Here is a 12659-nt window from a genome sequence, read left to right on the forward strand (position 1 = left end):
AAACAGCTCCCCATCGGGACCATTGTGGTAGTTACACAAATCTGCGCATGTGATAAAACTACATGGAACCACATGCACCCGTGAGCACATTATAAAATGGATGAAATCTGAATATGAGCTGTGGATTGTACCAACGTCATTTTCCTTGTTTTAACATTGTACTATAGTTATATACACGTGTTAATATTGTCCTCTAGCTCTGTAAGGTGTTACTATGAACGAGGTAAAGGGCACATATGACTTCTCTGTACTATTTGCATCTTCTATGAATCTATAATTATTTCAAGATAAAAGTACAAAGCAATCAGAGAAGATGGTGCTTATTCTTACGATCGTGGTATTGCACTCAACTACATTCTTTTTTATATTTCAATTTTTTATTTAAATTCCAGTTAGTTAACGTGTCTGGTAAAATTGGTTTCAGGAGTAGAATTCAGTGATTCAACACTTACATACGACACCCAGCGCTCATCACAACTGCCCTCCAAAGTACCCATCACCCATTTAGCCCATTCCCCACCCATCCCCCTCCATCAACCCTCCATTTGTTCTCCATAGTTCAGAGTCTCTTCAGGTTTGCTTCCCTCTCTCTTTTTTTCTCTTCCCATAAGCTCATCTGTTTTGTTTCTTAAATTCCACATATGAATGCAATCATATGGTATTTGTCTTTCTCTAACTGACTTATTTCACTTAACATGATACACTCTAGGTCCGGCCACATCATGGCAAATGGCAAGATTTCATTCTTTTTGATGGCTGACTAATATTCCATTGTATAGCTATACCACATCTTCTTTATCAGTCAATGGACATTTGGGCTCTCTCCAGTTTGGCTATTGTTGATGCTGCTGCTATAAACATTGGGCTGCATGTGCCCCTTCGATTTTGTACTTTGTATCCTTTGGGTAAATACCTCCTAGTGCAATTGCTGGATCATAGAGTAGTTCTTTTTTTTTAACTTTTTGAGGAATCTACATACTGTTTTCCAGAGTGCACCAGTTTGCATTCCCAACAACGGTGTAAAAAGGTTCCCCTTTCCCCACATCCTCACCAACACCTGTTGTTTCTTGTGTTGTTAATTTTAGCCATTCTGACAGGTGTGAGAACATAGGGGAAGGGAAAAAAAGAGAGAGAGAGCGATGCACTTAGCTACATTGTGATAGCTTTCTTCCTGTAGAGAGAAGAGGTGAGAAGAAGTCAGAACTAGTAATCAGGAAATTGAAAAGAACCACAGCACATCCATTTGAGTGACCATCATGGCAGGGAGACAGGTTGTGAAGCATTATCTTCCGGTACCACAGAATAAAGAAGGATTATGCAATAATGGGGAGAATTGAAAGAGTATAGGTTTGCTTATTTGTGTGTGTGTGTATGTGTACGTGTGTTTGTTATTAGATCTTTACCCTGTAAATGTCTAATAGTGAATTTCAAAATGATAGTCTTTCAACCTCACTAAGGGTAGTTTTAGATCTAGGACAGTCTCCCACTGTGTTTCTATTTTATTCTGCGTGAACATTTCTGGTTCTGAGAAAATGTAAAATCTTTGATGTATTCTTATGCTAGCAAAGCCAGGAAAGAAGGGGCAGATGAGTTTTCCTTAAAAAACCCTACTGCTCAAGGGTCTGAACTGACTCAGTTTCTGTAATTGGCGGCAGAAACCCTACTATTTGCTATGATGCTGCTAACTTATCAGAATGTGGTCCAACACATTGTAAATATTATATTAACTTCCAGTCAGTAGGGTAATTTATTTGTAGACATCCTGTCTTCCTCATTAGACTATATTATTTTCCAGGACAAGGATATATTAATTTCATCCCTATATTCTGAGTGTCTACATGACCTTAGTAAGAACCCAATAAATGTTTGATAAGCAAATGACTGAGTGTGGCAGATGAGCTCATCAGTCTTGTAAGATATTTATTCCTTGGTCCCCAGTCTTTTTTTAAAAGAATTTTTAAGTTTTTTTTTTTTTAATTTATGTGTGAGACAGGCAGAGACAGCATGAGCGGGGAGGGGCAGAGAGAGAGAGGGAGAGAGAGAGTTCCAAGCAGGCTCCACACCATCAGCGCAGAGCCCGACGCGGGGCTCGAACTCACAAAACCGTGAGGTCATGACCTGAGCCAAAACCCAGAGTCGGACGCTTCACCGAGCCCTCGGTCGACTGAGCCACCCAGGCTCCCCTCTGATGTCCATATTGATGAGTAAAGTCAAAGAGAAAATTACGGATCGGCATCATTGCCCAAGTTATGGAGGATCTGAGGTTGTGACCCACTATTTGCTCAGCGCCGAATCGCAAGTCACAGAATAATGAAGGGGACCGAAGTGGCTCTGGGAGATTGATCAATCAGCCCCAAGAATACTTGGAAAAGATAGGACCTATCAGTTAAATAATCAAAGTCTGAGCGGAAATTGTTATTGAAAGGCAAGAAATGTTAACGTAGCACAGCTATTAAATAATAGGAATGGGTTTTACTTCTGATCTGAGGTAACACTTTAAAGTTACACCTTGTAATATCTGGAAAGGTTGAATTTTATGTGAGAATGACATTGTCAAAAGGCTCAAATACCTACTGGATCACACGTTTATTTATAAATATGGCTAGGAGGTGAGGTGGGAGAGTTGGAGAAAGACCATATGTAGACAAGCCTCCAAGTCGAAACCCAGAGGTTTAGAATTGATCGTATAGGGCACCTGGGGGCTCAGTGGGTTAAGTGTCTGCCTCTTGATCTCAGCTCAGGTCATGATCTCATGGTTCATGAGTTCAAGCCTCATGAAGTTTATTAAATAAAATTTATTTATTTGTTTTTGAGAGAGAGAGAGAGAGAGCAAGTTGGGGAGGGGCACACGAAGGGAAAGAGAGAGAATCCTAAGCAGGCCCCACACTGCCAGCATGGAGCCCAATGCGGGGCTTGAACTCACGAACCGTGAGATCATGACCTGAGCTGAAATCTACAGTTGGACGCTTCACCGAGTGAGCCACCGAGGTACCCCAAATGAATACACTTAAAAAAAAAAGAATTGATCAGATGTTATTAAAGAAGGTAATGATGTGGCCTAAAGGACTGTTAGAAAGATTATCTGCCCAGGATATGAAGGGGAAATAGTGGGAAACAGTAGCATTAATCCAGGTAGAACATTCCAGAGAAGGTAGCAGTAAGACCGGCAAAAGAAAAAAAAAAAAAAGGAAAACCAAGAGCAAATAAATACTTGGCAACCTTCAGTGATTGGCTGAGTATGGGAGACAAAGAGGCAATTCAAAGACCTTGTTTGTCTGAACGCGAACGTGGTAAGAATGATCTTACTCCTGATTTGGCCCAGCTTGGAGGAAAGCCTAATGAGTGCAATCATTTACTGAGGTGGAGAAACGTCTAAACTTCAGGGGAATGTATACGTGGGTTTGGGTTCGAATCAGACTCGGCTGGAAATGATCTGGAGATTCACTAATTAGCAATGATTAGTGGAAACATGAGGTGAGGTGACCCTTTTGAGGGGGTGGAAAAGTAGAAGGGCAGAAGGCTAGAGAGTGAGCCTTGAGGGACACCTCCAGCTACCAGCAGAGGACCTCGAATTTTCCAAAGCGATCTGGGAAAGAAGAACAAAGCCGAAGGAAGTATTACCCGACTCCAAGCCCTACTCCAAAGTTACGGTAATTTAGACAGGTGGTATTGGCATGACCAAGAGGACGGATTCCAGAGTCTAGCAATAGATTCACACATACACGGTGATTTGATTTCTGACAAAGACACCAAAGCAACCTGATGTGAAAAGAAAATTATTTTCGGCGAGTGAGGCTGGAGAAACTGGATATCCTCATACCAAAAAACCACATAACCTCAACTACCGCCTCGCATCATACACAGAACTTAATCTGCGCTGGACCACGGCTATAAACATAAACGCTACGGACGGGGCAGAAAAATCAATAGTCATAGAAGAAAAGAAGTTGGAACTTTTGACTTTATCAAAATGATAAACTGAATTCAAACTGGGAGAAAATATTCACAAATCATATATCTGACAAAGAAATGGGTATCGAGATTATATAAAGGATCCCTAGAAATCAACAATAAAAAGACAATGCACTATAAGTGGGCAAATCAGGGGAGCCAGACACATCACAACGGAAGATACACGAATGGCCAATAAGCACACGAAAATGTGCTTGCCATAACCAATTATTGGGGAACTGGAGATTAAAAGCACATGTGATACCACAACACACATACCAGAATAACTAAAATCAGAAGGACTGGCTACTCCGAATGTTGACAAGGATTTGGAACAACTGGAACTTTCATACACTCCCTAGTATTACTACTTTGGGAAAACTTCAAACAGTAGCTTTTTAAAAAAAAATTTTTTTTAACGTTTATTTATTCTTGAGAGACAGAGAGCATGAGCAGGCAAGGGGCAGAGAAGAGAGGGAGACACAGAATCCGAAGCAGGCTCCAGGCTCCGAGCCGTCAGCACAGAGCCCGACGCGGGGCTCGAACTCACGGACCACGAGATCATGACCTGAGCTGAAGTCGCTGTTTAACCAACTGAGCCACCCAGCTGCTGCACGAACAGTAGCTTATAAAATGAACCTTACACCTACCCTAGGGCACAGAAAACCTCCTCCTCAGTATTCACCTCAGACAAACGCGACTATATTTCCATGAAAACCTTGCCTAAGACTGTTTATAGCAGCTCTCTACCCACGACAGCTCAAATCTGGAAACAGCTCAGGTGTTGTCAACCAGAAAATGGATAAGGAAGCAAGGATATACCTTCATGTTGCAGAATACTACTCAGCAAGAAAAAGGGACAGACTTTGTGGTGACATGGATGGATCTCAAAAACATTTTCCTGAGCGAAAGAAGACTTCCGCAAAGAGCAAAGAGCACAACGTGGGATGATAATATTTGTAATAAGTACTAAAACAGAAACGAGCAATCTACTTTGAAAATAACTACAACACTGGTTGCCTGTGGGTATTGCGTGGCAAAGGGCTAAAGGCAATTTTCTGTGGTGACGGAAATGTTCTACATCTTGATAGGGGCTTGGGCTCGTTCCATTGTGCATGCATTTGGCCAAATGAATTGATACACCTAAGAGGATTTTACATTACCTTACTTGAAAACTGTACCTCCCCTGACAAGAAATGTACAAATATCACATGTGCATGCATGTGTGTGTGTATGTGTGTGTGTGTGTGTGAGAGAGAGAGAGAGAGAAAGACGGAGGGAGCGAGAGGGGCTATTTAAATCATTTTGGAAGTCTGGAAACTCCAAATAAACTGAACTCAAAGGAATACGAATCATTAAACTTCACATTTTGCATAGAGAGAATTTGTTTGAAGCAAGTTTCCCTTTCATCATCCTGCTGCCTGTTTTTCTTTTTCTGTATGATGGCACTGGCCAAACAACCCGTAATACTTGACAAATGCTTTTTAGAGCAGGCAAAGAACCCGCTGTTCCACAGCAGAGAAGGAAGAATCAGGAGGCCAGTCCACCCTAGTCCAACGCACAAGGCTGTGAATCACACTTTGCTCATAGACTATTTCCTTGGGCTTTTGTCTACCGAAGAGACCAATGTACTCACTGGGCTTCTACATAAGAGAGAACAACTAGGTTTCGAAGACACTCCAAGAATCCAGACCTACGCGGCTCACAGTCTCTTTCAGGCAATGAGACAATAACAGAACGAAACACGGTGGGGACTGTTCTTTTCCCAAACATCGTTCACGTAACAGGGACCGTGCTTTCCATTGTCAGGCTTCGCAAGGCTCATCAATGTTTTCTGGACACTTCGTGCTATTTCATGACTCTGTGTCTTTCCCTAGAATGGACTCTGGCCTAGGGCTGTCTACACTACCTTTCTGGCTGTTGAATCGCTAGTCAACTTGTAAGACTCAACTAAAAAAATAACTCCTCTTTGAAACTTTCGGTTTCCCAAATCAACTTTGTCTCCCTCCATTGTGTTCTCCTGGCACCTTGATTATACTATAGCGTTTATCAAAACCTGACTACGTTTGGTTATCTGTTTAGTATGCTAGCCTGAGAGTTTCTAGAAGGAGAACCTGCGTATTTGGTTTCTAGTACAGATTATAGTCGCGTGATTTTATACTTAAAGCATGTGACTCCAAGGAAATGTGAAGATCTCTACTGAAACCTCCCTGAGAGCAGGTAGCAAGACTATTCAGCATCCTGCTCCAAAACACACACACACACACACACACGCACGCACGCACAGACGCACACACACACACACCCCATAGGGCAGTGTTTTGTGTGTATTTGGCATTCAGTATGTTGGTGAACATAATCATTATGTATTTTGAAATGTCCCCAAAGCCCGTGAACCCATGAAACTCAAGCACTGATCAAGCTGTAGTATATAGCCAGCCTTTGAGAATGAATTCTTTCTGCTTTTGCAATTTTGAAAGAAGAAAAAAAAAAACACTTGTGTAGTAAGCATCCAGTTCGTACAAGGGTATTAGTGACGGAGAGGTTTATGTATGGAAGGAACGTAGAAATGAAGAGTTCTTTCCAACTGGAGTACCGCTTTATTAATTCCAGTAAGTAAATAAAATTTCCCTGTTGCTAAACCCCAGAATATCTCTTTTTGTGCAAGACTGACTCAGTCTCAACCCATTTGTCCCTGCGTGAATGCTTTATCCAGGCCTCAGTCACTTGCTCTCCAGCATTGACAGCTTAGAAGGTAATAATATCCATCCACTGGGCCAACAGGCTGAGCCATTGACTTAAAGGAGCTGATCGTTTACTCATTCATCGCCCTTGTATATTTCTCTTACTCTAATTGTTAACTTTACACAATTGCAAACAAATCATTGCAAGAGCAGGCAGACTTAGGGGGCAAAATGCGCAGACGTGAACATGTTGAGGGGACAGGCCTGGGCGATACTCCTCAGTGTATCGTAAGTGTTGTAGCTGGTAGGACAGCTTCAGAGGCCACGGAGGCCTGGCGTTTCAATGTCTGTCCCAGTCTCCCTGCTGCATAGACCTATGTTCGTCCTCTCAGAGGATACGGCATCTCTGAGAGCTTTTAGGACACACATCTGCATGTTGTGTGCATGTGTGAAGTGACCGTATGAGAGAGAGAGAGAGAGAGAGAGAGAGAGAGGCAGCATTTGAAGCACAAACTAATAGAAAAGGAGAAATAGGGTTGCTATTTGGTTGGTTTAGAATTCTAATACTGCAAACCATCCATGTTGAGTGTTCTAGAAAGACTTCCTGCACAGTAACAGAATTGCAGCTGTTACAACCCTCTTTAAGAATGCCCACATAGAGGGGCGCCTGGGTGGCTCGGTCGGTTGAGTGTCCGACTTCGGCTCAGGGCATGATCTCGCGGTCCGTGAGTTCGAGCCCCGCGTCAGGCTCTGTGCTGACAGCTCAGAGCCTGGAGCCTGTTTCAGATTCTGTGTCTCCCTCTCTCTGTGACCCTCCCCCGTTCATGCTCTGTCTCTCTCTGTCTCAAAAATAAATAAAAACGTTTAAAAAAAATTAAAAAAAAATGAATGCCCACATAGAAACTGGAATACTCCCAAAATGATGCCATGTACTTTTCTGTGTTTTTTATTAGAGTAAATGTGATGAAGAAAATACCAGACACTTGTACTCATGTGATATTAGCAAAAGGGCTGGTTGATTTGGCAAAGATTATTGTTCTCTGTGCAACAAATTCAAACTAACATTTCAAAAGCAGCAGAGTGTGTAGGAGATTAAAAAGGTCCAGCATAGGGGGCGCCCGGCTGGCTCAGTCAGAAGAGCATGTGACTCTTGATCTCGGGGTGGTGAGTTCGAGCCCCACAAGGGGTGGAGAGATTACTTGCATAAATAAAACTTAAAAAAAGAAAATAAATAGAAAGGTCCAGGATGGTCTATGAAAGAGTAACACCCAAATGCTGTTTCTCGTAAGTCTGGATTTTTCTTTCTTGGTCATTTAGAGCTAAAAAGCAGCCCAGAATTAGAGATAGATCCTGGTGCATGTACTATCGCGTGTGGCATTCTCAACCCTCCGGAGCAAAAGTCACAAGGCAAGGTGACAGAATAAGCTGGTGAAAGGTATGCCAACCTGTCATTGTAAATACGGCTAATACTTTGGGTACTAGTGACCTGCCCTGGCTACAGTTCCCCACTGTTCTGTTTTGCTACCTCTCATCCACAGAATGGTTATAACCAGCTCGTTCAGATGGACAGATGATCCTGATACTCATTTCCCCCCGCCGTGTGTTCATTTGGACAACGGACGCTTGAAAAATTAGGCATCAAGGAGCCGGAGTCTGTAACAGATTCTTCTGTGAACTTGAGTGGCTTAGGCCCGGGGCAACATACTGCCGAGGGAGGTGAGAAGGGGTCACTGCTCCCAACTGTTTGAGGGTTCCATGGCAGTGAGCATCGTGCTCCCTCCAGATACAAACGCAACTCCTGGACGGGAAACGCTGCCATGTGTTTTGCTGTTACTTATTTGCTTTTTAATGTTTATTTGTGAGAGAGAGCGCGCGCAGGGGAGGGGCAGAGAGGAGACGCAAGCGGGCTCCCCTGCCCGCACAGAGCCCGGTGCGGGACTGGGACTTGAACTCACGAACCACAAGATCACGATCTGAGCCCAAGTCAGACGCTCGACCGACTGAACCACCCGGGCGCCCCTGTTTGGCTTTGCAATAGTTACAAGTAACTTGAAGAAAGTATTACTTTCTGTATTGTCCCCTGGGCTCAGTACAATGCAGGGATTGGATACATACTCACAGATGGCGGCGGGGGGGGGGGGGGGACAGTATGAAATTGAGTGCTGTGCCATAGAGCAGGGGTCCTCAAACTGGGGTGGGCATCAGATTCAAGATTCCCAGGCCCGGCCTAAAACCACGGAAGCAGACTCACAGCACAGGTGACTCAGGTGCCCGTGACAGGCTTGAGCGGGGCCACTCTTCTCAGGGTCAGTATGTGCCCTGTGAGACTATGGCTCTGACGCTTCCTGGGTATTTCGGCCACGGTTTATTTACACCGGGCTTCCCCGAGGCACCAGTGTCCTGATTTGGTTATCACCAGAGACGGTGATACTCTGCTCTAGGATTGAGAATTAGTTAAGATTTAATAAGGGGCGAGGGTTGAGTAGAATTGGTGTGATTCTACTCGTGGTACATAAGAAGGCTCCTGGGTCCCAGCTAGGCGGGCGGGCAGCCTCGCTTCCCGAGGGTGGGACTTCAGAGCTCACGCAGGATGAGGGCTTAAGAGGCAGTCACAGGGTGACTGGGCTGGGCTAGGGGCTCCTGCTGAATCTGGCCCAGACATCTCAGGAATGGGTAGCCACCCGCCTGGGGACCCAGTAACTCTATTTTGACGGATGTCCTGGCATGTCCCAGGCAGTTATGGTTTTACCTGTTCCTCCACGCTTTCCTTCACGTTATCAACTATCCCCGAAGCATGCATTGTCAGGCAACGGCAGCTTTGGGGAGCCAGTGTCAAGTCACGGACATTAAAAACGCTCCCATTTTCCCTCAGCCTTCAGAGGTAGGAAAGGACTGCAGAGATTCAGTCGTGTGCCTTCCCTCCACCGAGAGAAGTGGGCAACAGAGAGGGGAATTGACCGCGTGAACGGCAGAGAAGATACCACAACACAGGTCTCGTTTGTACAATCCCATCACTGAGTGGGAATGAGAATTCTCTGTTCCAATCTGAAGTCTAAGTACAATAACCAGTACGACGGACACACTTTAAGGAGCGTTCGTGTTAATGTGAATCTCTAGACTGTAGACGATCAGGGGGCAGTGACCTTATATACAGAATTGAACGTTCAGCTCCGGTTTCTGTGACAGCTAATGGCATGTAACAGACAATAAATGTACCCTGAAGGATTTTTCTTTGAATGAATATAAAGAGTTTATTCGGTGCGTATTTGGGTATACAACAACAAATATTAAACAACTTTTTTTTTCACTTTTTTTTTTGTGCACAGGACAGAAAACTGCCTGCACATGCTATGTCCACTTTAGGAACACAGATTTTAACATGCAACTCTATGCCAAGATTCCAACTTTCTTCCATGCAACAGATATGAAGATCTAAATGGAAACCTAGCTAAGTCTTAAACACTTTTCCAGAAGCAAGTATAAGTATATGTTGGTTAGGGGTAACCAGTCTTAACATTTCCTTGTACACAATATTCACATGCCAAATACAACAACAGCAGGACTCGTACATATACAGATAGGACGCTTCTTATCGTAACAACACAAAAGACGACATCACGGTTCCACAGTTCGTGTCTTTGTACGAGAAGCCACAACGATAGTTTGACATGATAACACAAATGGAATCAAGAGAAATCTACACTTGAGGATAATCTTTTTTTTTTTTTTAAGTAACCTTTACTGACTGGGGTTGACAATACAACTCAATTTCTATGCACAGAATACAGCACAAGAACTTGACCAGAATACACTAAAAATCTAAAAAAAAAAAAATGGTAGAATCACAAGAACACTGTTACCTTGAGCCTGAGATGCCAATTCAGATTCAACCCTGAATTTGGTTGATTGGGATTAAGTGACAGAGTCAGTAGAACCATTGAATTTCAGAAATCATGGAGTCACAATATTACCAAGTAAAGAATACGTCTGAATCAAGCGTAGATGGAAAACATGAAGCCAAGAAAACAACACAGGTCACAAGAAGTTTTGTTTGCCCCTACGAAACATTTAAGCGCTTAATTTTGTTTTGCTTTGTTTTTGTTTTTGAAGAGCAATTGTGGTCTTTTACATTGTCTTGGTTGGAGAGCAAATTTTTATCAGCATTAGTGCTGTGAAATGTTTTTGGCTTTTCATCCCCAAAGCACAGGTGAGATCATGAGAACATTGGGCAGGCCCTTCTCTCCAGGATTTAGTTCACTGATCATGCTTGGCATTCTTTTGCACAAGCTCAATCGAAATTAGGGGGCTTCAGTATGGATGATCGAAAGGTTTAATGGCAGATAGACTAGTGAACTCTGCCTGTTTGGTAAACGTCATTGACAAAAGTGAACTTTTGGGCGAAGGACCTGCTAGAATTCAACAGCACCTGGAGGTAAGGTTCTGTTACAGAGCCCTTGTTTTGCCCTCACTGGCTACGTTGATTCGTTGTGGCTCATGGATTTGCCTCCGTTCAGCACGCCGGAGACACTTCTGCTCTTGGTTGGGGTTCCGCTTCCGGACCGGGAGAACTCCGTGAGATCGTGCAGTGACGGCTCCTTGTACATGGCCACTGGAAAGCACAGACAGATGGGAGTCAAAGGCCTTCGAACGCGCACCCCGCACTGGCCCTCAGCTTCTCTCCTGGTCACTAGGCTTCCGTGCTTTCAGCCCAACATGGAAAACGCTGCCACCAAGGACTCAGCCGAGAACGGACTGGCTCAGCTTAAGCAAAATCTAGCGTTGGCACAGCGTGCAAGGAAGTCTAATGCCTCATTTCCATCCCTGATGGTTATATACATGAGAGGATTAACGAAAACTGCCTTTAATAAAGCTCTTCGAAGGTTAAATATAATCTACAGCACGCTGTGCGAGCCAAATATTAAAATCGAACACATTTTAAAACACCAATTTCTACCATACTCGAGATGATACTCTCCGAGAGTCTAAATATTAGCGCCATTCTTAAATGCAAGAAACACTATGTATTATTATTGTTGTTGTGCTGTATGGTTACATACATGACCATCCAGTTAGTAAAGAGGGGCGCTGGGAGTTGAATCCAAGTCGTGTGGCTACGGAACGTACGCTGCTAAGCAGCGCTGAGCTCACCCGAGGGGACGGGCCACTGTTACGCTCACCTCGGTTCTAACCCCAGGCCGGTGGCCTCTGGGAGGTCTTGCTCTGCTTTGCCCCCCGGTTCCCTATCCCTTCCCTCCCACGTCTCGGCTACTTCTAACAGCCTCATCTTCCGCACCCCATTTCTATCCCTCGTTCTGTCCAATCGGCTGCTAACCTCCTACTAATGGCTGTGAGACAAACCCCACGAATGAAAACTGCCGGGACGATATTGCCGGGCCCGGCAGAGGGCCCAAGGAGCTTTCCGGTAAGTGCGCGTACATTTTAGCATCTGCGTTTCTGTCCAGGAACCGTTCTGGCGTCATTTGGGGCTCCTGGCGGTCCTGAGTTAGCGATCAGCTACGCCCACGTAAGTTAAGGTGCTACTATCTATAGATGTACTACGGGAAAATTAAAATCAGAAGATCAGGTGCTATTGTCAGTGCTTTTTTCATGCTTTTAAGTGTTACAGAAGGTCAGTCCATTTCTGTATAGTTGCCTTCATGGGGAAGAATGACGTTCCACTTAGACAAGCATGATGAAGCACTGCCTCGTACACAGCTCCTATCATATCAGGTTTACCTTTGAGTGGTTTGGGCAGAAAGTGGGCTGCAGGCTTGTTCTTCTTCACGTGGTTTCCTTTCATGATCTCTCCTTCTTTGTTCAGACCCAGATACCACCCTCGGCCTGACTGCTGCTGACGATAGATCATCGACGAATAGGTCACGTAATAATTTTCAAACACCGACTCTTTGAATTTGCACTCAGGTGTAAAGTGTTCCTGCGAGAAAAGTAAATAAACCAAAGCTCAGTATTTATAGCTGTGGATTTCACGGAGAACCCTGTGGTATTGCCCTTCAGGACTTTCGG

The 12659-nt window shown here is 44.1% G+C and overlaps 1 protein-coding gene across 5 annotated transcripts in view; it reads right to left on the minus strand.

Moving 5' to 3' along the window:
• Positions 1–9860: 9860 nt before the first annotated feature.
• Positions 9861–12659, minus strand: part of FGF13 (fibroblast growth factor 13) — a 442307-nt gene continuing 439508 nt past the window's right edge. For all 5 annotated transcript variants that reach the window (XM_053201748.1, XM_053201749.1, XM_053201747.1 and 2 more), the window contains 2 exons: positions 12372–12570; positions 9861–11244 (listed from right to left, as the gene is read on the minus strand). In XM_053201748.1, coding sequence (XP_053057723.1) covers positions 11108–11244; positions 12372–12570 — 336 coding nt within the window. In that variant the 3' untranslated portion in view covers positions 9861–11107. The remainder of the gene's footprint in view (positions 11245–12371; positions 12571–12659) is intronic.

This window comes from Acinonyx jubatus, chromosome X, assembly GCF_027475565.1.
Source record: "Acinonyx jubatus isolate Ajub_Pintada_27869175 chromosome X, VMU_Ajub_asm_v1.0, whole genome shotgun sequence".
Classification (NCBI taxonomy): Eukaryota; Metazoa; Chordata; class Mammalia; order Carnivora; family Felidae; genus Acinonyx; species Acinonyx jubatus.